Here is a 27,541-nt window from a genome sequence, read left to right on the forward strand (position 1 = left end):
TCAGCACGTCGGCTCGGAGCAGCCCCGGCGGAGCCCGAAGAGGAGCCGCGGAGGGGAAGGGGCGCGGCCATCGGGGTGTTCCCGGCTCCGTGTTCCCGGTATTCCCGGTGTGCCCGGCTGCGTCCCCGGCCCGAGCCCGGGACTCTCTGTCCTTCCAGCGAGGAGTCCAAATACTGCGATTGTACGTGAGAGCGTTTGTTCCATTGCGAGTTTAGTTACTGCTTTAAAAAAAAAAAAAAAAACAAAAAACAAAACCAAGTGTACAGAAACGGCATTTCAATTTCTCTGATGCTTCCTGGAAGCCATAGAATTTAGGGGCTTTTTTTTTTAATAAAACCAAAAAATAATAATAATAAAAAAATCTTTAAAACCCAACGCTTCTGCATTCCGTGCTTGATTGGGTGGGGTGGGGTCCTTGTCCCGGGGGTGGTGGGAGCAGCCCCAGGCCCCCTGCCTGTGGGCCTTTCCTGCTGCTGAACCCTGTGGAGCTAAAGATCCATCCCCCATCTCTTCTTTCCTGTGAGGCAGCGGGAGGAAAGGCTGAGATGGGATCAGGGGAGCAAATCCGGCCTGACCCTGCCCAGGCTCCCGGTGGACGCTCCTGTAACGCCCACGAGTGAGGAAGGTGATGGTGTGGGAGGGCAGTTCCCAGCTGGACAGGGTTCAGAACTGGGGGTCCAGGCTGAGACCACACCCGGGGCTGGGCTGTGGGGAGCCCTCGGCCTCGCGGCTGAGGAGGAGGAGGGAGGACAGGGTGTTGTGCTGAGCCAGGCACGACCCAGCCACGGCCACGGCACCGTGTGACAGCACCGACTGCCCTCGAGCAGAGGAGCCGGGCCGGGCTGTCCCCGCTCCCGGCACTCCCGTGCCCGGGTGAGGAGCTCCAGCACAGCCAGGAAAGGGTGGGAAGCTGCTCCCAGCCCGGGGGGTCACGTTCAACACGGCCCCGCTGCTCCCTCGGGCGAAGGGCAGAGCCCCGGAGACACAGGAAGGGGCTGTGCCGATCCCAGCCCTCATCCCTGCTCCAGCTGGATTCCCTGCTGGGAATCCCATGGCAGGGAGCAGCCCTTCACCTCCAGACCTGGGCCTGCCCCTACAAAGGCTGAGGCAGCTTTTAGTGCATTTAATTGCCAAGACCCTTCAATTAAGGTTAAAGAAATTCAGTCATAAAAGAGACCAGAGAGTGCCCACCCAGCACCATCCTGCTCCCTCCCCCAGACAAACACAGGATCCACCAGAGCCTCAGCCCCAGGTCTGGGCTCCCCCATCTTTGGGATGCCCAAGGATCTGGCTCATCCCACACCCCATGGAGGGGGAAGCCGAGGACCCCCACCCTGGGCTGGGGGAGAAGGGCCAGGGGAGCCAGCTCAGCAGAGATTCCCCCCTCACCTTCCTTCCCTCTGATATTCCAGCAGATCCTCAGATCACACAGAAACCTCGTAAAGACAACCTGGGTGTCTTTATTGTTTCCTATTTACAAATCACAAAGCTGGCCAGAAGCAGAGTGTGAACACGGAACGAGAGCATCGGATACATTCATCAATAGCACGGAGGGGACGCCCGCTCCGCTCGGAAGGTGACGTGGTACAACAGGATGGCTCATACTTTGGGAACAGGCATGTCCAACAAGGAATTACATTCATCTATCTACAAAAGCCAGAATTGCATCAAACTGCGGGAAAAGCCGTTAAGAACAGAAATTGCTCGGGTGTAGTTCAGAGTTTGACTCCTCTCCTTCCACTGCCAGACCTGCCCCATGGGGGGAGGGCAGGAAGGTGGGCTTTGGGATGAGAACTCACGTAACAAAATAAGAGAACAGATGCTTCCAGGGAAGAGCAGCTGGGAGGGCACCACCACGGCCAGGCAGGGCCAGCCCCACCCTGCTCTTCCCAGAGCCGAGTGCGCAGCTTTGCTTCTCTCCAATTCCATCATTCCACTATTTCCACCTGTACCAGACGCCCCGAGGTGCAGAACCCAGATCAGCCCCCCGGGGAAGGTACCAACAGGGGCCCTGGGTGCCAGCAGTGACGTTCCCACCACCTCTGGGAGAGGGGTAGCAGCAGGAGCAGGAGCAGCTTATGTACATCCCGAGGGTGCCCGGGCTGTGAATCCACCTCACAACACTGTTTGCATTGCACAGTCAGGTTCAGTCACCAAGTCATGGACCCACTTGGGTTTTCTTCCTTCTTTTTTTTTTTTTCCTTTTTTTAAATTTTTTGTATTATTTTTCAGTACTGGCCATATCAGAACCATCCCACTGGAGTCAGGCTGACAAGACACAGCTTACACTGTGTTCCTGGAGATCAGGACACGCTCTGGGCATCTCTGGCAGCTGCAGGGGAGGAGGTGCAGGGTGTTCCCAGCACCCAGCACAGCCCCAGGACTGAGCCAGAGGAGGGGATCCCCTTCCCCAGCAAACGAGCACCAGCCAAGGACAACCAGGTTTCAAGTTCCAGCAGTGAAATCCTGTGGCAGGAGGGTGACAGGGCTCCATGTGATGGAGCAGAGCAGGGGGTCCATGAGGGGAACCTCAGCTCTGAGGCAGCACCACCCTGGCCAGTCCCACGCAGACTCTGCTGGTTCCAGTCCTGCAGCCAAGCTGAGCTTAATTCCAGCTTCCTTTGCAGAGCAGGGCAGGAAAAGTCCTGTGGTCTTCCCCAGCAGGCAGTGACTGTGGTGCTGCTCAGGCAGCCCTAGGAGCAGCACCCACCCTTCCCCACTCTGGGGAGCAGCCAGCCCTGAACGGGTACAGAGGGGCATCGTCGAGGTCACTGAGCTCAACAGGGGATGTTGTGAGTGCTGCCTCTCCCTCCTGGGCCTGCCCCACAGGCACTGGGCAAACACACACTGGCACGGAGAACATTCCAGGTTTTCCTGAACCGTTTGGTCCATCCTTGTCCATCTGCTGCATTAGCAGGTAGCAGGCAGGGGCACATCCAGCCTCTCTTCCTGCTCCCACCAGGGCAGGGCAGCAATGCACAGGAACAGAGGAAAGGCATGGAACCAGCAGGAGTGCCCAGGAACAGGGGACAGGTGAGGCAGGTGCCCTTCTGCTTCCACTGACAAGCCCTGGTGGCTCTGAAAAGGACCAGCACAGCAACGACCAGTAATGACCAGTACAGGTGCCCTGTGCTGGGGCTGCTCGGGGGTGAGCTGAGCATCCCCCAGTGCCTGAAACAGGAGTTTGGAAGCAGCACCACGGGGACTCAGGATGCAGGAGGGCCTGTCCCTTCCCACTCCACAGGGAGGTCACCTTGCTGTCACCAACTGATTGTCACAGATCAGGGAGAAGAGCAGGAAAACGCCACGGTCCCTCCGGCTGTGGTCGGGTTTGGGGTCTCCCTCAGGACTATGTAGTGCTGGAACAGCAAAGCCTCAGGGAAGAGGCCACTTTCCTCCAGTTTTGAAGGTGGCTGTGTGTGCTGAGGCTGCAGGGAGAGAGGGAGGGAGATGCTGGGCACGGGCTGGTCAAGCCCCACGGTCTGGCCTCGCCTGCTGAGCTGGAGCAGAGGATGGGCCCCCAGCCCTGCCCGTGCCTGTCTGCAGGGTGACCTCCTGCCAAGTGAAACCACAACCAGAGCCACTCATTTCCTTGCTTCTGACTGGTGGAAAAGCATCTACATTCATTACAGTCCAAAAAAAACGCACGTTGTTAGATAAGGGTTAATCAGGAGGTGAGAAACAACAAGCCACAGACAACCTACGAATGGGACTGGGACACCAGCTCGCCTGGCACTGGGACACCAGCCTGGCTGGCACTGGGACACCAGCTCAACTGGCACCTGAGAGCAGCAGCAGCACTAGCACAAGGCAGAACATGAGCTTTGAAATGATTTCACCGAGACCTTTGGCTAGTGTGGCTCCAGTTGGTGTGGTCAAACTCAGCCAGAGATTTAGTTCGGGAGGTGCCGGGGGACAGTCGAGTCCAGGGCGGGCTGGGAGCAGCACTATGTGTAGAAGATGATCTCTGGGATTTGTCCATCCTCCACAGAGGTGCCGTTGTTGTTCCCAGCCGCGTAACAGAACGTGAAGCAGGTTTTGGCTCCCGTTGTTGGGGATTCGTGGATCACTTTGCGCAGTCCTTTGGTTCCATAGTGGGAATCTGGACCCTGTGGGGGCCACGGGAGACAAGAACAGGTCAGGGCCCTGCTGCTGCCCGGGCCCTCTGGGGGGTTTGGCCTCACAGCCTGGCCTGAAGCAACGAGCTTTGGAGACCTCAGCTCCTCCCTCTTGCTCCTGGATTTGCACCTCAGGTGCTCTGAGCTCAGTTCTCCTCTCTGTCAGAACTTATCACTAATTTAACCAGACCTCAACAGCTAAACGTGAACCTTTTGAGGCCACTGCAGCAGGCTCTGGATTACACACCCCCAGAACTGACACCATAAAACACTCCCATCCCCTCCTCAGTGCTGTGAGACCAGTCACACACCGGCTCTGAATGCTGGTGGGGAAGCAGCTCATGGCAGCACCAGGTGAGGGATCACACCGACCCCCGAGGTTGGACCACGGGCCTTAAAGAAGGCAGAGCAAGGTCTGTGTTGCACTGAAGGCCCCGAGCAGCTGCCCCCTCCACCCCCCCAGCCCACAGGGTACCTTTAGGGTAGCACAGGCCGTGTAGTTGACGTTGGGCAGGATCTCCACGGGCTCCTTGAACATGACACGGAAGGTGTTGGAGGATCCGTCGCAGCTGAAGCCGGTGTCGTTCTGCCCCAGGATCGTGTTACTGTCCGTGTGGATGATCTGCAACACACAGGGCAGCCCCTCAGCACATGGCCACAGCCTGCCCTGCCCCTGCATAGGGGTGTCCCTGCGCTGGCTGAGCCCCAGGGACTCCCCCCTGGACCAGCCCCATCCGACTGCATCCATCTCTTACATCCCCCATCAGTGCTGTGACATGGAATGGTTTGGGTTGGGAGGGACCTTAAAGCTTATCTCACTCCACCCCCTGCCATGGGCAGGGACACCTCCCACTAGCCCACATTGCTCCAAGCCCCATCCAACCTGGCCTTGGACACTTCCAGGGATCCAGGGACAGCCACAGCTGCTCTGACACCTCTGATCTCACTGGACTCAGGTCCCAGACACCCCCTCCTCCCCCTGCCTGGCCCAGTGCTGCAGGACAGCTCACTGTGCTTGGATCCTCCTCTCCCAGGAGCTCAGGGCACCAGGCTGAGCACCTGGCAATGCAGGGAGAAATGCTGACAGACTGTGCTGTGCTGGGGTGACTCTCCTGGGGACAGTCCTTCTCCAGTGACCCAGCCAGGGGTGACACGTTAACCCAGAGACCCCCCTGAGCCACCCCAGTCTCTGTACAGAATCATGATGGACTTCAGACAACTGAGTGTCCCTCAGCCCTGCTCATCATCCCAAAAAGGGCCCTGGTGACGTGGGGCTGCACAGGGGCACTGCACAGGTCCAACACAGCAATTCCTTTGTGCTCCTCCCTTGTGGAATTGTGGCTGCTCCACTGCATTTGTGCAGCCTGGAACCAAGTATTCCTGCAGCAGCCACCTACAGCAGGATCAGCCTGGCCTGCTCTGGGTGGGAGAACATGCACAGCCCCTTCCCAAAGTGCTCCCCAACTCCCTGAGATGTATTCCCAAAGCTGGGAGCAGACCTGGGGAGATGCTGCAGTGACGTGTGAAATGGGAGCTGCGTAAAATCGAGCACAATAATCCCTCTGATCCCAGTGCCCCATCTGGCCCTCACTGCATCTGCCACCCCCCTGCCCAGGAACACACACGGTCCCCTCTGAACTTGGGATGCTGTTGCATATTCACCAAAATGCATTTGCCAGTCCCTACAACAGCTGGGGTATTTAAGGCAGTAAAAAGAATTACCTGTATGTTCACTTGGTAATCCGTTGGCCCGTGTATGGATCCGTATAATCCAAACCCAACTACAAATATCCTTTTGTTTACTGAGAACCTGCAGGAACAGAGCAGGGAAGTCAGCCCAAACTTGCCACTCCTGTATTGCTTCAGTGCAAGGCTGATACACAAAGACCTTCACTTGTGTTGATTTTACACCTATGATTTAATCAAACCCACCACAGATTTAAGTGCAACTCTTCCTGAGGGCTGAAACCCTCCACAGAAACCACCAGCTGTCAGCTCACACCTCATTTTGCTGGCTCATGTGAAACATAGGCCTGTACAATCCCATCACCAAACTCCAGGGTCCAGGCTCAGAAAGTGCCTCCAGATTGTGGTGAAACATCAGCACCCCAAAATGCCAGCAGGGCACGGGCAGGGCAGCCTGGGAGTGTGGAGTGGTGCCCACCCCCACAATGGTCTGTCCAGCCAGCACCACTGAAGTGTCACTTGGGATGTCACTGCTGAGCACTGGACAATTGTTCTCGTGCTGCTGGGTGTTCGCTGCATTCCAGAGTCACCAGAGCAGAGATTAGGATTCAATCACTCCAGAGCACAGGAATTCCTGCTGCCCAAGGCAGCACAGACAAGGATGTTCACCCACTACAGCTCCACCTTCTCAGGCAGCAGAAGTCCCAGTACCTGCCAAGCTGCCAACAGCATTTCTGCACCCATCCACCAACTCCTTCAGCCCTGAGTGTTTCCAGAACAAACACCTGGGGCAGGCTGAAGCCCCTGCTGTGCAGCCAGCATGGAATATTGTACTGGAGCTGACCCTGATGCTGCAGAGGCTGAACTTAAAGTCAAACACAAGCTCCAAAAGGTCTCTGAGCATTAGATCTGAGAGCAGGAAGTGTTGGGAGCTGGCAGCAGTTCCCAATCCCATCTCCTGTCAGGGAGTGAACGGACCAGAGGATCCAACCAACAGCTCCAGTGATGGGCAACAGAACCATCGAATATTGTAAAGAATAACATTGTTGGGAGGCCCCTTCCACCTAAGACAAAGATGGATCAGGAAAGAACCAAGGTTTTCTGATCCCCTCCTGTCTTGCTCTCGTTCCTTGGCCACACAAAAAGCACCCTGTGCCAGCCACAGCTGCCATTCCTGTTCCCAGGACTGGGCTCTGCTGGTTCCACACAAGCTCAGGTCTGAACAAACTGGGTATCAGCAGAAAGCACAGCAGTGTTTCATCCCAACCCCTCCCTCAAACAGGGGAGGTTAAGGGGCTTCAAGAAGCCACCCTGACACTTCTGACTGAGCAAGGATGGAGCACTGGCTCCCCGTCCCCAGCAGGCACAGGGGGAAGCCTGGTGATCCCACACATGCCCCTACAGCTACAGGAAGCCACTGAGGGCTTATTTCTGTCCTCTTCCAGAGGCTGCAGGGCCCCGTTCGGGGGAAACCTTTGCCAACAGAGATACAAAGTAGCACCAACAGGCAGGGGATGCTCCTACCCAGCAGAACACTTTACAGGGTGGCAGGCAGGCCTAGCACAGACTGGGGGGTTAGGGCTGGAGCAGGGTGAGGGCTCAGGAACACGACTCTGAGGGTGCTGACCTGATCCTGTCACTAGTCCCACTGTACCCCCAGCGGCTCTCGACCTGCTGGAAGCGGCTGATGCTGCACTCCTTGCCCCGCAGGCAGCACCGCGGCCGGTCGATGAACTCCACCCGCGGCTTCGGGTTCACGGTGAAGTGCAGGAACAGGCTCACGACCTCCCGATCCGTCAGGATCCCCGACTGGGCAGGCCCTGCACAGGGGAGGGAGCAGAGATGCCATCAGCCCTGTGCCATCAGAATCCTGGGATATCCTGAGCTGGGAAGGGACCCACAGGGATCATCCAGTCCAACCCCTGGCCCTGCCCAGGACACCCCAACAATCCCACCCTGTCCCTCAGAGTGTTGTCCAAACCCTCCTGGAGCTCTGGCAGCCTTGGGGCCGTGCCCACTGCCCTGGGGAGCCTGGGCAGTGCCCCAGCACCCTGTGGGGGAAGAACCTTTCCCTGAGATCCATCCCAACCCCCCTGGCACAGCTCCAGCCCTTCCCTGGCTCCTGTCCCTGGTCCCAGAGCAGAGCTCAGTCCCTGCCCCTCCGCCTCCCCTGGGCAGGAGCTGCAGCCCCCGAGGAGTCTCCCCTCAGTCTCCTCTGCTCCAGCTGAACCAGCCGAGTGCCCTCAGCTGCTCCTCAGACCCTTCCCCTCCAGACCCTTCCTCAACTCCATGTCCCTCTTTTGGATGTTCTCCAACTGCTTTACATCCTTCTTATACTGTGGTGCCCAAATCTGCACAACCAGAAGGGATCCCCTTGGGATTTACATGGGATTTACAAGCCTGACTTGCAGCTGGGAGTGAGCCAAAGCCCCATCACAGATGGAATTCCACCGGTGCATCAGGACATTAAACCCCAGACAAATGTGCTGCCTGCCCTTTATCCACACAGCAGTCACGGATCACGGAGCCTCCGCGTGGAGCACGGACATGGAACAGCAACTGAGCACCCAGCTCTGGGGAGCCCAACTGCATCTGGCTGCTAGGACTGGATTAAGAACCTGAAGCACGCAGCTAATCCTTGCTCCACTCTCTCTGGAGATGATAACACTGGCAAGAGACAGGAATTTCCAACATCCACAGCGATGGCTGAGACGATGGAAGCCCACGAGGGGCAGTGAGAGGGAATGTCACCCACTCACCATCAGCTCAAAAGGTTTAGGAGTGTTTTTACTCAAGACAAATGTTCAGCTCATGCCCTGCTTTGAGTCCCCCCTTCCCTCAGGCATTTAATCCACATCTTGCATGTTTGTTGCAGGACTCAGGGAAAAGGGCTGGTGGGTTTCAGCAGGACTTGAAACACATTCTCAACTTTTCTCCAGTAACAAAATGTTTTTCCAAAGTCATCACAGAATCACAGAATGGTTTGGGTTGGGAGGGACCTTAAAGCTCATCCAGTCCCACCCCCTGCCATGGGCAGGGACACCTTCCACTAGCCCAGGTTGCTCCAACCCTGTCCAACCTGGCCTTGGACACTTCCAGGGCAGCCACAGCTGCTGCTTTGGGCAACCAACTCAGTGACTCTAAACTCAAGCTATGCAAACTACTTTAAATAGCTTCAAAAGTGAAACCAGCTAAAAATGAGTATTTTAGCCTAAGGTTTAAAAGCCTCTCTGCACCTCTATTTGAACAGAAACAAGACACTGTGTACTGAAGCAACAACAGCATTAAGTGCTCTTCAAGGTGGGGAGTAAATTCCCAACTACTTGTTGGTCCAAAACTACTTGCAATGGGTTAAATCCAGCTTGATGTTACCCAGATAAAACATGGTCCAAGGCTGCAATGGGCAGAGAGGGAAGAATTTAAGGAAATCAACTGTTCACAGGCAAATGAGCTTTTGGATACTTTGCTCAGCAAAAATGAGCCTCACTGATCGTGTCTGAACTTATCCCAGGTTGCTGCAACTCACTTCTTCAACGTTCCAAATTCCCTGCTCTGGGGGAAGGGAGGGACACATTTGCCAATTAAAACATCTTCATGCAAAACCCCACGTTGGATACTAGATTATAAAATAAACTGGTGAAACCAGTGCTGTAAAATTCCTCTTTTTTTTTTGGCTTTTGGGGGAGGGGAGAGATTTTCCCCTCCTGTCACTGCTGTGATCACCACAGAAATCAGAGCCAAACTCAGTAAAAAGGACAAAGCTGAAGGAATTCCAAGGGAGTCCCTTGTTTAAGGAACAGCTGATCATTGCAGCCTCTCAGGTTTGGGGGTTTTGTTCATCTTTGAGGTTAAAGTGGATGAACAAAACTGAAAGAGTTTCTCTCAAAGCACAGAGATGTGGCAGAGGCAGTTTGGGACAGACAGCACAGGGAAGGGCATTGGCATCCCCAGCTCAAAGGCTTCAACCCAAAGGTGCCAAAATTAACACATTCCCCCCAGAGAGAGAATGGTACAAAATCAGAAGGGTTGCAAGAAATGAGGTCTGCAGAAAAATGCAAAGATCTGCCTCCCTGACCAGGCTGCTTCTGAAGAGATCCACATCCCTACGGCCCCATCACAGCTGTGAGAGGCCAAAGAGAAAGTGGGGACCAATTTTTAACACAGAGTTACTTCTTACCACCATCCCTCCTTAGGTGGGAACAGGGACATGAAGGACTGAGCAGCTGCTGCCATCAGCCCTGAGCAGTGCCCTGCTCAGGGACCCTGTCTGCTCCTTCCTTCACAGCACTGCAGCCTAAAACAAGCTGCAGTTTTGGAAATGGCTCCACTGTGTCTTTCAGCATGAAAACTATTCCAGCTGATTGCCAGCTTCCAATCCCTGGGGAATCACCAGAGGATGAAGTCAAAGACAGCAGGCAATGAAAACAAAACAAAGCAGTCTTTAGTAAAAACTGTTAAATGATTTAGACGTCTTTGCAGAGCAGGATCTGAATGTAAACTTGAAAAATGCTTTGGGACACAGACTAAACAACACCAAGCCTTCAGCTCACAGGACATTTGGCAAGTTTTTCTGATGGGGAGCTCTGCTCTCAATGGCAAGGCCTTCATCACTGTATTACAGGCAGAGAGACATCCCCATTCCTCTTTGGGGGCAGGCTACAATCAACACCAACATTAGCTTTGTGTAGCTGAAATGCTGGCAGTGCTTAGAAAGGGAAACAGGTGAACCCCAGTTTGCTCTCAGGTGAATGGGGCAGTGACCATCCAACCATGCCATGAGGACAAACAACCAGCTGGGATCCCTCTGCTCCTCCCGAGGGAGCACCACAGGCTTTAAAACAAGGGAATGGTCATGGATGAAAACAGCACTTACACAGAAAATCTTGTAAATCAGTAGGAATGAATCATGGAATCCCAGAATGGACTGGGCAGGAAGGGACCTTAAAGTCCATCTCATCCAACCCCAGGGACATCTTCCACTATCCCAAGTTGCTCCTATCCAACCTCGCCTTGGACACTCCCAGGGATGGGGCAGCCACAGCTTCCTGGGCAACCTGTGCCAGGGCCTCTCCACCCTCACAGGGAACAATTCCTTCCCAAAATCCCATCTAACCCTGCTCTCCTACAGCTTAAGGCCATTCCCCCTTGTCCTGTCACTCAAGGCCCTTGTCCAAAGTCCCTCTCCAGCCTTCTTGTAAGCCCCCTGTAGAGAGTGTGACGGGTGAGATTGTGGTGGAGTGGGGGCCAATGGGGATAATTTCCTATTTGATTTCCTACAGGATACCCAGAGAAAAAGCCCCTTTCACATCACTTGACTCTCTGCAGCCGAGAGAAAGCAAAACCCAGGGTTGCCGAACACGCCTCTGTTCAGTTACCTGCTGCAAACTCCTCAATAGTCATCAGTGGGAAGCGGATAAGGGAGAGAGCTTTGCCCAGAACCTTCCGCTTGTTCTCTGGAATCACCTGGAGCTGCTGCCGCTGACACTCGGCCTCGGACCAGCGAACCACGGCGTTGAAGAGCCGCACCTCCCGGATCCCCAGCGTGTCCCTCTCCAGCACTGCCACCAGGGTGTCTGCAAGGCACACACAGGGACCCCGGTCACCCCGGGAGCAGCCAAGGGAACGGGGGAGCGACCGAGAAAACGGCATCTCCCAAAGTGCTGCCTGCAGCCTCCCGGGGGATCCATCTGCATATTCCATCAGCAGGGAACTCGCTGGAGCAGCAAACAGAGCCCATTTAATTGGCATGTTAATGCAAGTGCAGGAGGATGAATTGCAACTTACTTGGATGAAACGAGCAGCCTGAGAGCCAGAAGGTGACCCGTGCCTTACCTCCACAGCCCGTCTCATTAGAGCAAGGTTAAACTCTGAATTTTAGTGTTCATTAACTGTGCCCAGCAAGTTTGGAAACTGCAGAGGATAATTAAAACAGCCAGTTCTCAGTTCCAAAAACACAACACCTTTTTAACTCCAAAACCTGACAAAGACTTGGGGAACGAAGCCAACTGCACAAAAAAAGGCAAGTTACGCCCACCCAAAACCTGCCAACATCAACACAGGAAATGGGCTTTGTGTCATGCCCAGAAAACTCAAGTTGCACCAAAGTAAGCAGATTCCAGGGTATTTCTGCAGGCAGGCCAGCAAGCTCTTTGGCACACGCCCTGTCTCCAGCCACTTCATGCCAGAGACTGTTCAACAGATTGCTCCAGAACAGCAGAGCCCCAGAGTGCCAAGAATCAACCTGTGACAACTCTGGAGACAAGCTGGTTATGAAAGCAGGGCGGGGAGGGGGGGAGCAGAGCTTACCCAGGTCGATGTCTGTGAACCCCTCTGCATTGATGGCGTCTGAGGTGTTCTTGTCAATGTTCTCCAGGCACAGGCTGGCCAGCTGGGGCTCATCGAACAGCCGGGCCTGCTCAGGGGACCAACACAAACAGCATTTCAAAGTTTGCATCAGCACCCCCTTCCCCTGCCAGAGCCCATCTCCATCAGCAATCCCATGCCTGACTGCACCAGGAATCCACTGGGCCTTTCACAAGCAGTTAAGCATGACAAGGCAAACCCTAGAAAATTCTGCTGTTTGGCAGCAGCTCTGGCTCAGCTGTGCATGTCTTCAGGCACGTCTTTGTTCCAGCGCTGCATCGGTGCAGGCACCAATTGTACTTTCCAGCACCATACTGACCATGTCAGCTGAGCAGGGGCAACTTTTACATCATTTTTATAGTTAGAAGAAAGCTCTGCCCGGTGACTCCAGGCCTGCTCACTCTAGGAATATGCAGAGACAGCTTATTCTGTAAGAACTGCCACACTGATCTCCTGTGTTAGCAAAAACACAGTGTCTGTGTCCCAGGGAGACCTGCAGCCCCAGGGGGACACAGCCTGCTTACTGCATTTCCATGTTTTGCACAGAAACAGCCACTCTAAGCCAGTTACCTTAAAGGATTCTCCCCAAAATAGGCTACTATTCCAAGCAAAGCCTGCACACAGCTCGGAGGGCGGCTCAGAATTTCTCTGCCCAGCTTAAGTGCTGCCACTCCAGATCACCCTGCACTGCCATGTGTTACCAACCCCATGCCCAGCATAAGCAGAAGATGAGCTGGAACACCCAAAAATCACTGAATGACCTCTTACTTCCAGTGCTTTGGTTTTGCTATTCAGGAAGGAACTGCCCTGACATCACACCTAACAAGAATCCACTGGGACTTGAACTCACTGCCACAGATAAGGGTTAAAACTCATGTTCTGGGCTGGGAATTCCACCACTCAGAAGGCACCTTCGAGCAGCTTCTGCTGGACCCTTGCTAGTGGGCTGCAGAGCTCAGCAAGGCCAAGTTCTGATGCCAAGACCTCAAGTGCAGAGAGCTGAAAAAACTGTATTTTCTCAGAGCCCAGGGAGGGTTCAGCAGTCGTCACCTGCTCCTGGGGCTGGAGCTCTGCCAGTGCCTTCCACTCCTGGCACCAAGAGCTGTGACTGACTCAGACTTTACTACTGTAGTGGCTCTTCTGACACGTGAGCACTCCCACTACGCCCACAGAGCTCTCCCCCACAGCACCTCCAGGCAGGCTGTTATTTCCTTGCTGATCAAAGTGACACTGGGATGTGGGGCTGGCATGGAAGAGGGTCATGGTCCCCCACGGGGCACAATCAATTAGAAAGGCTGTTTGCCACTGATATTTCTGCCAGAGATCAGCAGTTGCTGGAGATGCTGTTGGTGACACAGCTGCTGGACCAGCACACGGGGCAGTGACACCAGAAGAGGTTTGGGGCTCTCTGATTTCAGGTCCATGATCTTAAGGCTGCTGGGCAATGCCTTGTACAAGATCTATCTCAGGTCTGTAATTTACTGTGCAAGCTGTTGATTTGATGCAGTAAGAGCAGAAAACAGGCAGATTGTCACACTGAAGGTCCAGACCCAAGAGCACTGTGAGAATAGATCCCTTCAGTGAGGTGCCTCCTACAGCCAGTCATAGAGACACCAACACATTTCCCAAAGCACATCAGCCTCAAACCTCTTAGAGACTTGATACAGAGCAATGGTGAACATAAACTAGATGGGAGTCACCACTGATCATCAATCACAGTGGATGAGTCACAAACAAAAGGAACCAGGAAAACCTTTCCCCATCTGGCATCTCAGCTGCCTCAGTGCCAGGCAGTATCTTGGGTTTGGCACCTGAAAAACAAGGGCACCTTCCTCTTTCACCAAAGAACCTTTGTGACCTGTAAGGAAGTCCCCATAAACCTAAATATTATCTTGCCAAAGCTGCAAACTTGGGTGCAGAGACTGAGCAAGCCACAAAAAAAAATCCCTGCAGAAAGAACAGCCTCAAAAGCTGACACCTCCAACCCTCACGAGGCAAAGGCTAGTGTGAGGGATCTCCCCAAAACTGCAGCCCCCAGGTAAGATCTCCTCCCAGCTCTTGGCCAACAGCTCCTGATCTTTGAGACTGCAGCTGCTGAACCCAAAGAACGGGAGAGCTGCAGCCAAGGAGTTACAATTGTCCTACCACACATCAGATGGGAGGGCAGATCTGGCTGCCACTGCCCAAGCAAGAGCCTTTAAGTCCTGAATGTTCCTCTGGGAAGTGCAGTGTGGATTTCCCCCACATCCTGGAGCTGCCTCACCTGTTTATGGCAGGTGGAAAAGGGCCAAGTTAAGGAGGATGTGTGAGGAGGGACATGGTGTGTTGCAGCAGGAGCTGAATCCAAGCAGTGACGAGTGTCTACAACAGCAACGTGACGTGGAACTACTTTAAGAACTTGATCCAAATATTTAAACTCAAAATAAAATCCCAGCCTAATCCCCAGCAAAGAGCTCAGCTGTGATTGCTTTGGGCTGACACTGCCTCAATATCTGCAAAAGTGCTGGTGTAGCACTGCCACCAACATGGTGCCTACAGCCAGAGAGACACTGGGACTCCTGACACGGGGGGGAATCCAGCAGACAGGAATGCTGGGCAAAGTCAGGGGAACCCCTCAGAGCCAGACCACCTCAGTGTGCTGGTTCCCAACTCAGGGCAGCTGGGAAGACAACTCCGTGAGGTTTGTTTCACATCAGACTCAGTGGCAGCTTTCCTGAGCTGGCTGATCAGGAATATCCCTCCAGGGCGAGTCCAGTCAGCCCATTCCAGAAAGGAAAGAAACCTGCACATAAAGCCTGTGTTCCCTGTTCCTACAGCACCCAGGGCAGGGTGCAGTGCCACAGACACTGCCACACAGGGGACAGCACTGTGGGTGCCACCAGTATGCCACCAGCTGTCAGCACAGAGGGAAAAGCGGGGCTGGGAAATGGGAAGGATTCTCATTTAATCAACCTGCACTCAAAGCCTGATCTTCTCCAAAAGGAGCCAAGTTGTAAACACTGTCTTCTAGCTTGTTGCTTCAAGAGTCCAGTGGAGGATGGAGGAGCCCAACCCTCACAGAACAGATCAGACTCAGGGGCAAGAGGATGTGCAGCTGGTCCCACAGAGAGCCAAGGACATTCCTGGTCTGTACCTGCAGTGCAGGAGGGTGAGTGGGGACAGGCTGAGGAAGAGAGCACCTCGCTCCTCTCCGAGGAAAATCAACCAAAGCACTCATGAAAAAGTTGCTTTTTCTTCCACTTCAGGGGAAGTGCTGCACAGAAATCCTCTCCAAGGAATGGCTGAGCAGCCACACACAGCACTGAGAGCACACTAGTCCTGAACCTGTAACACAGGGAAATCCTCTCATCCCACTTTTCTTCCTGGCAGATGAACTCTCTCCACCTTGTTAACTCCATGCCCAGTTCACACTCTGCAAGGAATCACCTGCCACAGCAAAACAAAGATCTGAAAGAGCAGCAAGATCTGCTGTATTTTATTGTTCCTTGCAAGAACCTGCTCCTCAGCTCTGGACTCCTGTGAGGAAGAATTCCAACTGACCCAGAACTGCTCCATTTGGGATGACCAACTTCGTAACACTCGGAAAATTCCCGTTTTCCTGCTGTGCTGGACCTCGCTCCAGGCAAACGACCCCAGACTCACCTGTGTTAACAGCATGAAGGCGTTGTCTGCTCGGAGGTTTTTTTTCAGGAACTCCACACAATGAGCTTCCAGGGCTGGAACTGCGTATTTTTTAGCTGTGTAAAGTGTTGTCATAACAGTCTCTGGTCCAATCTGAACTTCGTCTGAGTAAAGAAATCTGAAACAGGCAAACAAACATCACTGTGGTGGACTGAGGTAACAGAGTAAAACCCCTGCAACGCACAAAAAACATGTCTGTGCCTCTGCCTGTCATCCTGGTCCCATTCCCTACTCCAGGGAGAGGGAAGGGTTTCACATCCTTTCCGCTGACTCTGGTTTACCAAGGAGAAGCTTCTTTACCTTTTGTTTTTTTTGTAACAGACACTTTACAGTATAACTTTCAGTAGCTGGGATACCCACTGGAGCACCTTGAACTGCCTTCCATCCAGTGAGCTCTGACCCTCCACTTACACCAGGCTAGAACAGTCTCTGGCCAAGTGCACCCCTTAAAATTCACAATTTTGGCTGTTCAACTAGGACAAAAATCCAACCCTCCCTTCAGAAGAGGAGCTCCATTTTACAGTACCAATTCAGAAGCGCTCAGAAGCACTCAAACATATCCACCCACTGCACACGAGGTGCTTCATCCACACCTCACTTTCTCCTCATCACTTTATGGATCAAACCGTTCCATTTTGTCATAGAGGTGTTAAGTACAGCTCACAGTGTGACCTCAGCATAAAGCAAGAGTCAATTGCAATGAAAAACAAGAGTTAATTGCAATGAAAAACAAAGGCTGCCTCGCTGCAGCAAAGCACAGCCTTCCCTGCCAGGCCAAAACAAGGAAGTACATTCATACCCCATGGAAAAACAAAGGCAACCTGACTGTGCTCCCTCACACCTGAGCACACTGACCAGAGCAGGAACCAACAGGCTGAGCTCAGTGAAACCAGTGACACACTGGTGTTAGTCCTAATCAGAGAATCCCAGACTGGTTTGGGTTGGGAGGGACCTTAAAGCCCATCCAGTACCACCCCCTGCCATGGGCAGGGACACCTTCCACTAGCCCAGGTTGCTCCAAGCCCTGTCCAACCTGGCCTTGGACACTTCCAGGGATGGGGCAGCCACAGCTGCTCTGGAAAACCTGTGCCAGGGCCTCCCCACCCTCACAGGGAACAATTCCTTCCCAATATCCCGTCTATCCCTGACCTCTGGCACTGGGAAACCATTCCCCCTTGTCTTGTCCCTCCAGACTCTTGTCCAAAGTCCCTCTCCAGCTCTCCTGGAGCCCCTTTAGGCACTGGAAGGGCCTCAAAGGTCTCCCCAAAACCTTCCCTCTCCAGACTGAGCAGCCCATGGACAGTTTTTGTTCACTGTTTTCCCTTTAACCAGTGGAGCATTTGCCAGTCGAGATCTCAAAGGCACAAAGCACAGAGGTGTAACATTAAGTGTGTTCACTGTGCTTGGCATTCCTGTTCCATGGGATATTTGGGAAACTCCAGCCATTTCTCCTCCTGCATTTCTCTGAAGGAGACACAGCAGCACATTGTGTGGCCACTGCTCCTGGAAGGCTTTTCCAGTGGGATGCCAGGCAGGATTCCCATCTGCAGCAGTGGAACTCCTGCTCCTCCAGCCACAGAATGGCCAGCATGCCATTCAGGGAAGCACAAACAGCGGGATTCACAGGAAGGGAAGCACTCTCTCTGCTGAAAGCAGCTTTTGTGCTGCTCCAGAGCATCTGTCAATAGCAGCATCAGGTTCATCAATGTATTTTGCAAACATCCCCTCCCAGCCCCATTTGCACTGAGCAATCCTTTTTATTCCAGGATTAAAGGAACACAGTGGATCTAAACCCAACTATTTATTTACTGCAATGACTGTGTTTCTTTTTGCATCGTGTTAGTATTTCTGCTTACAATAGTCCAAACAGTGTGTGCTAAGAGGGACAAGACAGGCCTAAACTGTGAGAAAGTGTACTATCAATTTAAAAGAACATTTAGATTATGATCCCAGACAACCAAAAGTGTTCTTATCTTTGGGTTACCTTGAAAACAATAATAATAAAAAGGGATCTCTTACACAGTTACAGCAGACCCGTTAAAGGCCACTAACCCACAGACACCATCAGGATCTAGCACCCAGACTGGACCTTCTGCAGAACATCCAGGATGGGCACTGTGTCCATGGATGCTGTGTCCTGATCCTACAGCATTAGATCATGGCTTGGACCAAGTCCAGAGACACGTGTAAGGATCAGCTGCCACTCCATATCAGTGTCTGGAGGGGCTGGTTTCACTCTGGGAAGGTTCACACCAATACTCAGTCACCCTCCTCCTGGAGTGCAGCACCCAAACCTCTCCTGGCACTTTCAGCTCCAAGTACTTTAAAACTGACACTTCCAATTCCAGATTTAAGCAATCCAAGGTGTCACTGGACCATGGGCACTGCTCCTGTACTGGACTGCAGGCTCAGAGGTGACCCACACACCACTTCTGCTGAAACCCACCTAAACTCATCACTTGGGGGCTCTTCTGAAATCAGTTTAATCAAGTGCTGAAATCTCAGGGAAACAACGTGCCTTTTGCCTCTAATTCACTTGCTATTTGAGCCTCCCTAAGATTTAAAGATAGTTACTAACCCTGCCCTCCAGAGAGATCCACCTGCCTGACAGTCACACACCAATTAGAGGGATTCCCCACGTGCTGCTGTCTGCTTCAAAGGGAGCCAGAGGGGAGGGGGCTCGGGGCTCCCAATTATTTCTGGCCTTTCATTCCAGCCAAGATCAATTTTAAAATATTCTCAGATAGCACAGGCACAACCAAAGCACCGTCTGAAGGTAAAGCAAAAAGTGTGCCAGAGCTATATATAGCCACTGTTCCCAATGGGAAGCAAGCAGGGAACGTGTCAAGAGCACAGGACTGGAAACCCCTGGAAGTAGGTTACAGAAATCCTATAGAACCAGGACAATGCCTTTCCAGCATCCATTCAGGATTGCTGGTGGATGTTGTACAGCACCAGCCAAGCTTAAAGGAATTGGTGAATAGGATGTTCCAGCCCCTTCCTCCTCCTCCTTCCCCAGAAACACACACTGGAAATGTAAATTCCAATCCAGCTCTCCAAAAGAGGAATAAGTCCCACACAAAGGGTGAAACCACATGGAATGGCTGACATGAATTTCATACTCCTGCTTACCTGTTAGAACTTGCTCATAACCTAAATAGGCTCCAAGTATTTGTAACTTACAGAGCTTTCAGAGGATCACTTTTCCTTTTCCCCTCTTCTCCCAAAGAATTTGATCCAAATTTGATTTGGATCAAATCAAACCAATTAATGAACAATAACTTACGAGACCATGGTAAATATTTTTATATATTTTTTATGTATTATATTTATATATATATATATATTTGTGCAGTAGCACAAAAATAGTAAAAGTCTAGTGACTTTTACCCAGAAAAAAGAGATTTAACACCAGCATCAACCCTTGAACAGACCAAAGGGGCATTTTATTCAGAAAGTCAACCATCTCCACTCTGCAAAATAGCTCCTTGCTTTCATTAGAAATGTTTTTTTCCACAGTAAGTCCACGCTTCCCATTTTTCCTGTACTTTAGGAGCAGCTTACTTGAGCAGGGCTAGGAAGGCAGCAGGCTCCACGTCAGGCAGCTCGATCTCTGTGGAGGTTGTGGCCATGCCACCATTAAACATGGCATCAAAGACAGCACTGCCCACAGCCAGCACAAACCTGGTGAGGAAAGACAAAGGAACAAAAACCTGATGTTAAATCAGAGTTATTTAAAAACAAAAAAAAATCCCAGGCTTGCTGCTAATGCCCAAAGCCACCCTCAGGGAAAGCAAATCGTTCCTAGAGCTGAAGCAGAAGTGTTTTGCAAGAGCAGGGAGTGCCAGGCTGGCTGTTCCTCCACTGCAAAGCACCAAAGCTGCAAGGAACTCCCTTCTGAGCCCTGTCCTGGGACACAGCACAGCAAAAGGTCCCCAAAGGTCAGATTTTGGGCATCATGGAACAGAATACACGTGGCTGCTTTGCAGCAGGCTATAGACTGCCCCGAGGCTGAGAAGCTAAAAAAGAGCAAAGTTCATGAATTCAAGTTCTTCCGGAGCCCAAGTCGTGGTGCAATCCCCCACAGTCACCCACTGGAAACCTGTCACCAGACAACCTCCATCCTCCTTCCTCCTCTCCAGGGACACATCCCTGGAGACAGCAGGGCAAGCTCCCAACACGTGACATTGCCCTGGTAGCAGTACTGGGAGCTGTGGGTCCAAGAGGAGCCTTCCCTGGCCATGCTGCTGCCTCCAGCCCTGCAAAACCTGCTCTAGGCTTGGCCCAGAGGGCAGAGCAAACCCCCACCCTGGGGTGCACACCAACCCTCCCCACTGCTGGGAGCTCATGTGGTAGTTACTGGGGAGAGACACATTATTGGCCCTGAAGAAACTGGAAGCGGGGATTTCCACAAACCAGGCTTGAGACCAAAAGCTGTATCCAGCACTCCCATGAGATGATTCCCTCCCTGCTAAACACCAGCTCCTGCTTTAGGAGGAAGCCCAGACCTGGGCTGCTGGGGGACCTGTGTAATTTGAAGCTGCTGTTCCTGCCCTAGGACTGAGAAAAGCCATTCTGAGAACCTTCACTGCTTGAAAATGCAGAGGTGAGTTTTTGCCAGAAAATTAATCTTACTCCTGGTGTCTGCAATCCCACAGCTCCCTGAAGTCAAACCCCACCCTGGCCACAAAGGTGTGGGGAAGCAGAAGGTGACTGCAACAACTTCTCCACCAACTAGGAAAAGGAAGGAGCTGGAACATTCCAGGCTCTTGCTGCAGCAGTTTGATGCCCACTTCCACAGAGAAGGATCAAGAACTGTGGGTAGAAATCCATACAGGACAGCAGGCACGAGGTAAAAACCTCCAGTACCTGTAGCCCAAGGAAAGTCCAACACTAAAGAGGAATTCCAGTCAGATTTAGTACGAAATGACCTTTGAAAAGCAGGAAATTTCCATTTAAACGACATTTTTCATTGTCTTGCTTTTCACTCCCCTGCCATCCAGAGGAGGCTTCCCATGGACACAATGGAGTGAAGCCCCATGGATGTGCCAGCCTTGTGTGCTGTGACAGAGTCTGGCTGCTGAGCTGGTTGTGTTGTTCCTGACGGGCTCAGGGAGCTGGGCACAAACCACAGCGGTTACAAAAAGTACACACGCACATATTTCCATCAAACAAGCCTCAAGAAAAACGTCAAGAACAAATAAAAACCTTCCTCACAATACCAGAACTGCCAGACGAAACAAAAATCCTTGTCCCTCCAAGAGCAGTGATGGTGGCGGGACAACCATGAGCTTTGTTTGCTACCCAAAATTAACATATATTAATGGAACTCTCCAATTTTCATCCTCACAGCCAGCACAGGACAGGTCCTCAATGAGCAGGAGCTTTCAAAGCTATTTGAAAAGGGTATTCATTTATAAAAACCTCTCAAATGTTTGCTTTCCTTTCACTCTGGGACAAATCAGTCAGATTTTGTAAATGGCCAAGCCCTAACGGGATCCCAGGAGGGGCCAGAGAAACACAGGGCTCCACATCTGAAGTTCTCTTAAAACATTAAGAGAGCACAACTAATATTAAAAAAAAAATCCCTCTGTCTTCAGAGTGTTTTCTTAGTCGTCCTAAAAGCAACATTTGGAGCTGCTCTAAAGACACTCCAGGAAAAGCAGGGATGCAAAATCCAACAGCATTCCCCAACCATGCAGGTCTGCAGGAGGAAGAGATGGGGTTTGCTTCAGATGGGAGAATTCAATAGAGGGTTATTTTAAAACACTTTGGTGTCCAAAACAAGGTGGGCTCCTGAAAGGATGCAGAGAAATCAGCAGAACACAGCAAAAGAAGCAAGAAAGCAACACCTGATCTCCCCTCATTCCCTCTGCACGTGGAACAGTCAAAGCACCCTGACTTTCAGCAGCAAGTCACAGGAACTCCCATGAGGTTAACAGTTTGAGTTGGCTCCACAAGGATCCAAAGCTGATCCAAAGAAGGATGGTTCCTACCCAAAATCTTCACTGCTTCACGTTCACCTTGGCACCTCCACCTGTCACCTGGTTTGATGTGCACACTCCCCACTCCTGCTTCCTTTCCAGGCACTATGGTAACACCAACAACACAAGAAACCACTCAGGAACCACAACAACCTCACCACTGCTGTGCCACCTCCCTCCTCCATCCGCTCCTCTGCGCAGAAACCTTAAAATATCTGTTCCAGAGGAGCTGGCACAGGACCAGAGCTCAGTGAGACCATGGGTGAGGAGAGGTTAATGAATGATGATCATCTGCTGGCTGCAGAGGACTGAGAGCCCAGGGAAAGGAGCAAGAGGCAGGTTCAGAAGCCCCCAGGAACAGCCCTGCACAGGAGCTGAGCTGTGGGACACTGCAGCACACGATGCTGCAGGCACTGAGAGTTAATAAGGGTCCAAGAAAAGACAGGATGAGCTCAGAAGAGACTCCTGGAAACAGCAGCCAGAATCCTACTCAGGCTGTTCCCAAGCTGCAGATCTCCCAGGCTGGAGCACACACAGGGCTGCATCACCATACACACTTGCCCTGCTCCCTTTTGGGCCCTGTTTTCTGGCCAATTAACAAGCTTCATTATGACACCCATGCAGCTCCTGGGTGACGAGGTTTAGACATTTCTAATCTCATTGATGTTGTGCTCGATGAAGCAGATCTGGAAGAAGACAAAAAAAACCCTTCTCCCCTCCCTGCTGGGCCTAATCAGTGTGCTGACCTTGGCCATGCCGGCACCGTCAGGCTTCCAGGCCTGGCCTTGACGTGGAAAAAAATTAAGGCCATTCCACCTTCTTCATGGTTGATTCAGCAGCAAGAGGGAACGAGCTCAAGGCTCAGAGATAGAGCCTGTCCCAGGGCAGGCAAGGAACTTCCACAGGGTCTGGAGCCTCCTGAAGATGGACAACATCTGATCTTCTCAGGGCTGCAGATGCTTGGACAGGAGAACCTTCGGTTTGACCCAGCAGAGGCTCTTACACCATTTATCTACAAGCTGAGCTTTCACACACAAAATGAAGGTTTGCTCAGAGTTGCTCTGCGAGGTTTCTACTGTCTGTCTCTGCAGCTTGATATGAATTGCTGAGCCACAGGATCTCAGACTGGTTTGGGTTGGACCCTCCTGCCATGGGCAGGGACACCTTCCACCAGCCCAGGTTACTCCTTCGATCCATCCTGGCCTCGGACACTTCCAGGGATGGGGCAGCCACAGCTGCTCTGGGCAACCTGTGCCAGGGCCTTCCCACCCTCACAGAAAAGAATTCCTTCCTGATTTCTAATCTAAATCTCCCCTCGTTCAGATTAAGGCCATTAACTGAATGTGCCAGGCTCGCTCAGAAACACACCTGAACCTCCACCTGTGTCAGAAACCTCCTCCCTGCACCACCACATGAGGACATCACCCTGCTCAGCACACAGCACAGAAACACCTCAACCTGCACACACTGCACCCCTGCTCTGCTCCATCCCAGAGCAGCCTGGCCAGCAGTCCCCTGCACCTCCACCCCCAGCCCCCACAGGACTGTGCCCCTCGGATTCCTTGTGCTATCCAGTCTGCTGCCAAAGCCCTCCTGACACCCCGTGCAGCTGGATGGAACATGACAGGCAGGATGTTGCAGTCCTGCTCCTCAAGGCACCATGAGGGGCTGTCCAAGAACCCTGTTGAGGATCTGTTCCTCCTGCAGCCACATCTGGGACACAGCCTGGTCTGAAAACTGGCACAGTAAAAGCAGACTGCAGAAACACTTCCCTGAGAGCTATTGTGCCAGGGGAGGCTTAGATTAGATATTAGGGAAAATTTCTTCAGAGAAAGGGTTGTGAAGCAATGGCACAGGCTGCCCAGGGAAGCGGTGCAGTCACCATTCCTGGGAGTGTCCAAAAAAAACGTGTGGATGCGGCACGTGGGGATGTGGGTTAGTGGTGAACACGGTGCTGGGTTGACAGTTGGACTGGATGATCTTAAACATCTTTTCCAACCTTAACAACTCTGTGATTCCATGACTTTATGATTTCAGACACCCAACACCAGCCCTGGTCACTGGTCACTGAAGCCAAACAGTGCCTCTCAAATCAAATCCACGGTTGCAACTCAATTCCAGCGCAAAGCATCTTCTGCTGTGGGGCTGCTGGGGGAGAGCTGAGCACAGAAGGGGTCTGGGTGGTTTTATTTTAAGCTCTCTTGTTTCTGAAATAACCATGGTACTTCACGAATCACCAGGATATCCCAACCATAACATCACACAGGCAAGTTTTACTCAAATCCATAGAATCCTTAGGTGGGATGGCCAGCATGACACACGCCATTCTAACTTTACCACCCAGAGCACCAGATGCATTTCAGAGCAATTAAGTAGCAGCTCACTTTGGGGCCAATTTTTTTATTATTATTATTATTATTATTATTATTTAAAAGCTTCATTTATTTTCCATTTATCTCTGGGCTGAACATCGCCCCTCCCCACCCAGCAAGCCTAGTTGTCAGAACAGGAGTGAGCTTACTCAAATACTAATTAAGCTTCAAATTATAAGAGAGCAGAGCTGACACCCTGGATGCTCAAACCAGCCTGGAACAAGCGTGGTTTGTTCTGAAAGCGAGAGAAAAGGAGAAATCTGAAGGGGGAACCTCCAGGAACGGGAGCACTCAGGAGAAATGTGATAGCTTGAAGATGTTTGGAGCAATGCTCCCTTTGCCAAGCAGCACTTCCAGGTACACCAAGGACCCTCCCTCACCCCAATTAAAGCAGGTCCTGTCTCTGAGTGAACAGCTCTTGCTCAGGAGGCCCTTCCCGGGGCGGTGGGGAGTGGGTGGTACACATGGATCCTCCAGAGCTCCCTCAAGGAACCAGCCCAGTGTCAATCAGCCACATCAGTTCTGCATCATCCAGGTGGAGGCGAGTCCCAGCTCCTCTGAGCTGCAAACTCCTAAATGGCAGCTCGGCCTTAAGCGTTAAACTCGAGGGGTTACTCAGGCTCAGGTGTCATTCTCAACACGGCTCTTTATAGCAGTGCATTAACCCCCAAAACACAGGGCTTCGGGAAAGATTCAATAAAGGTTATTTTAAAAACAAAATGTTGTGGCAGAAATCTGGGTTCTCAAATCATTGCCCTTTCCTTTCCACCCTCGACGCTCTCCCCGATCCATTTCTGTCAGCTGGGATCAGGCAGTCTGGGAGACTGTTCCTGCTCGCCTCCACTACCCACAAAACCAAGGATTATTTCCAAGCGAGATCCAGGGATTTGGGGTTTTCTGCATTGTGCCTGCCCCACTCACACCATCCCTCCAGGGAAAACACTCTCACCCCAAAACACCAGACCCATCCTCGGGCTGGGACCATCAGGAGAGACTCAACACTGGGACAGATTTGGGGTGACACTGACTAACCACGATGAGGGCCAGAGTCACCTCTCAGGGTGCTGGAGAGCAAACTGGGGGGTCCCACACTCCGGACCCGGGTGCGTATCCCCAAGCAAGGGGAAAAATGTGGGATGCAGTTTCCCAATCCCACTTTCTCCCCTCGCAGGGCAAGCACAGCAGCTCAAACCCTGCACCAAACCCAAACCCTGTACCCCTGTACCCCCCTCCCTGCCGGGGCATCACCCCCCGAGGGTGCAGGGCAGCCCCCACACCCGAGCCATGACCCTCCTGGGGCATCTCCAAGCCATGGCCTCCTGGGGCATCTCCGAGGGGCAGTTTGGGGGATGAGGGACGATCCCTGAAGATGAGAGACCGTGCCGGGAGGGGCTGTTCTGAGGATAAGAAGGCATTTTCCGGAGGAGCAACGTGGGGGGGGGACGGGAACAATCCCTGAGGGGCAGTTTGGGGGATGAGCGGGTGATCCCCGAGGAGGGTGAGGGGCGATCCCTGAGGGGCAGTTTTGGGAGATAAGAGAAGGCAATTCCCTAAGGAGCAACGGGGGGGGAGGGGGGATGAGAGGACCCCCCTCCCATCCCGCAAGGTCATCGGGCCGCCCCCCCGCGACCCTCTCGAGGCCCAGGGCCACCGGGACCCCTCGCCCTGACCCGCAGCCCCCCGCACTCCCCGCTCCCCGCGCGCGGGACCCCCCGCCCCACCTGTGCGCCGGGATGCGCTGCGAGCCGCGGCCCTTCCCCACCAGGAAGTGCACGTCGCTGAGCACCTCGTTGTTGAAGAGGAACGCGAACCGCTCCTGCACCGTCGGCTTCGTCGCCTGCCAGTTGTACACCGGCTCCCGCTGCAGCGCCCCGCCGGCACCGCCCGCCCCGCCGGCCGCCCCCGCCGCCCCCGCCGCCGCCGCCGCCGCCGGGCCCCCCGCGCCTCCGCCGGCCGGCGGCGGGTTGGCGGCGGCGCCGCTCTGATTGTAGGTGAGGCCGGGCGGCGAGGCGGGCGCGCCGTTGGTGCAGGCGGCGGCCGCGGCCCCGTTGCCCGGCGGGGGCGGTGGCGGCTGCGGGCAGGAGGAGGAGAGGCCGCCGGGGCCGCCGCCGCTCCCTCCGGCCGCCATCTTGTGCGGCGGGGCCGCGGGGGCGGGCGGCGCGGGGCGGCGCTGCAGCAGCACCAGCACCAGCAGCGGCGGGCGGGACACGGCGGCGGGCGGGACGGGGACGGGGGCGATGGTGGCGGTGGCGCCGATGGCGGTGGTGCCGATGGCGGTGCCGGCGATGCAGAGCGCCGGGCAGCAGCGGCGCATGGGGCGGGCGCCGCCGCCGGCCGGGCACGGAAGGGGGGAGCGGCGGAGGCGGCGGCGGGGCGGGGAGAGGGCGTGGGGCGGCGGGCGGGGCCGGGCGGGAGCGGAGCGGGGAGAGCGCGCGGGGGGAGGATGGAGGGAGGTGCGAGGGGGGAGCGAGGGGTGACACCTAAAGGGGCGAGCTCTGGGCGGCAGGGTGAGGTGCCCGAGAGGCAGTTTGGGGGATGAGGGGGCGATCCCTGAGGGGGATGAGGGGCCATCCCTGAGGGACATTTTGGGGGATGAGGGGCCATCCCCGAGGGGCATTTGGGGAATCTGGGGGCGATCCATGAGGGGGATGAGAGCACATCCCTGAGGGGAAGGGGACATCTCTGAGGAGCATGAGGAGCCATCCCTGAGGGGCAGTTTGGGGAATGAGGGGGCAATCCCTGAGGAGCAGTATAGGGGAGTGAGGGGATCAATCCCTGAGGGGCAGTTTCGGTGAGCGATCCCTGAGGCGCACTTTGGGGGATGAGGGGGCGATCCCTGAGGAGGATGAGGGCACATCCCTGAGGGGAAGGGGCCAGCTCTGAGGGGTAGATTTAGGGATTAGGGGGCAATCCCTGATGGGAACGAGGGGCCATCTCTGAGGGGCAGTTTTGGGGATGAGGGTGCATTTCCCTGAGGAGCAACATACGGGAGTGAGGGGATCAATCCCTGAGGGGCAGTTTTGGTGGGCGATCCCTGAGGTGCAGTTTGGAGGATGAGGGATCTTCCATGAGGGGCAGTTTTGAGGGTAAGGCAGCATTTCCCTGAGGAGCAATATAGTGGAGCAATCAATCCCTGAGGGGCAGTTTTGGGGGAAAAGGGGGCAATTCCCTAAGGAACAATGTGGAGGAGTGAGAGGAGCAATCCCTGAGGGGCAGTTTGGGGGATGAGAGTTGATGCTGGAGGAAGAGTAAGGAGGTGATGATCCCTGAAGAGGATGAGGGGCCATCCCTGGGGGACAGTTTTGAGGACAAGGAGACATTTCCCTGAGGAGCAGCA

At 53.6% G+C, this 27,541-nt stretch overlaps 1 protein-coding gene across 1 annotated transcript; it reads right to left on the reverse strand.

Annotated features, from left to right (window-relative positions):
- Window positions 1–1,440: 1,440 nt before the first annotated feature.
- BTBD2 (BTB domain containing 2) lies at window positions 1,441–26,525 on the reverse strand. Its single transcript, XM_032712152.1, has 9 exons — window positions 25,926–26,525; window positions 19,413–19,532; window positions 15,810–15,966; window positions 12,111–12,216; window positions 11,180–11,377; window positions 7,432–7,624; window positions 5,841–5,928; window positions 4,594–4,740; window positions 1,441–4,109 (listed from the first exon to the last, which is right to left on the reverse strand). Exons 1-9 carry the CDS (start codon window positions 26,516–26,518, stop codon window positions 3,948–3,950), a joined length of 1,764 nt encoding a protein of 587 aa, XP_032568043.1. The 5' UTR covers window positions 26,519–26,525; the 3' UTR covers window positions 1,441–3,947.
- Window positions 26,526–27,541: the final 1,016 nt, after the last annotated feature.

The sequence above is a fragment of the Chiroxiphia lanceolata genome, chromosome 27, assembly GCF_009829145.1.
Source record: "Chiroxiphia lanceolata isolate bChiLan1 chromosome 27, bChiLan1.pri, whole genome shotgun sequence".
NCBI lineage: Eukaryota > Metazoa > Chordata > Aves > Passeriformes > Pipridae > Chiroxiphia > Chiroxiphia lanceolata.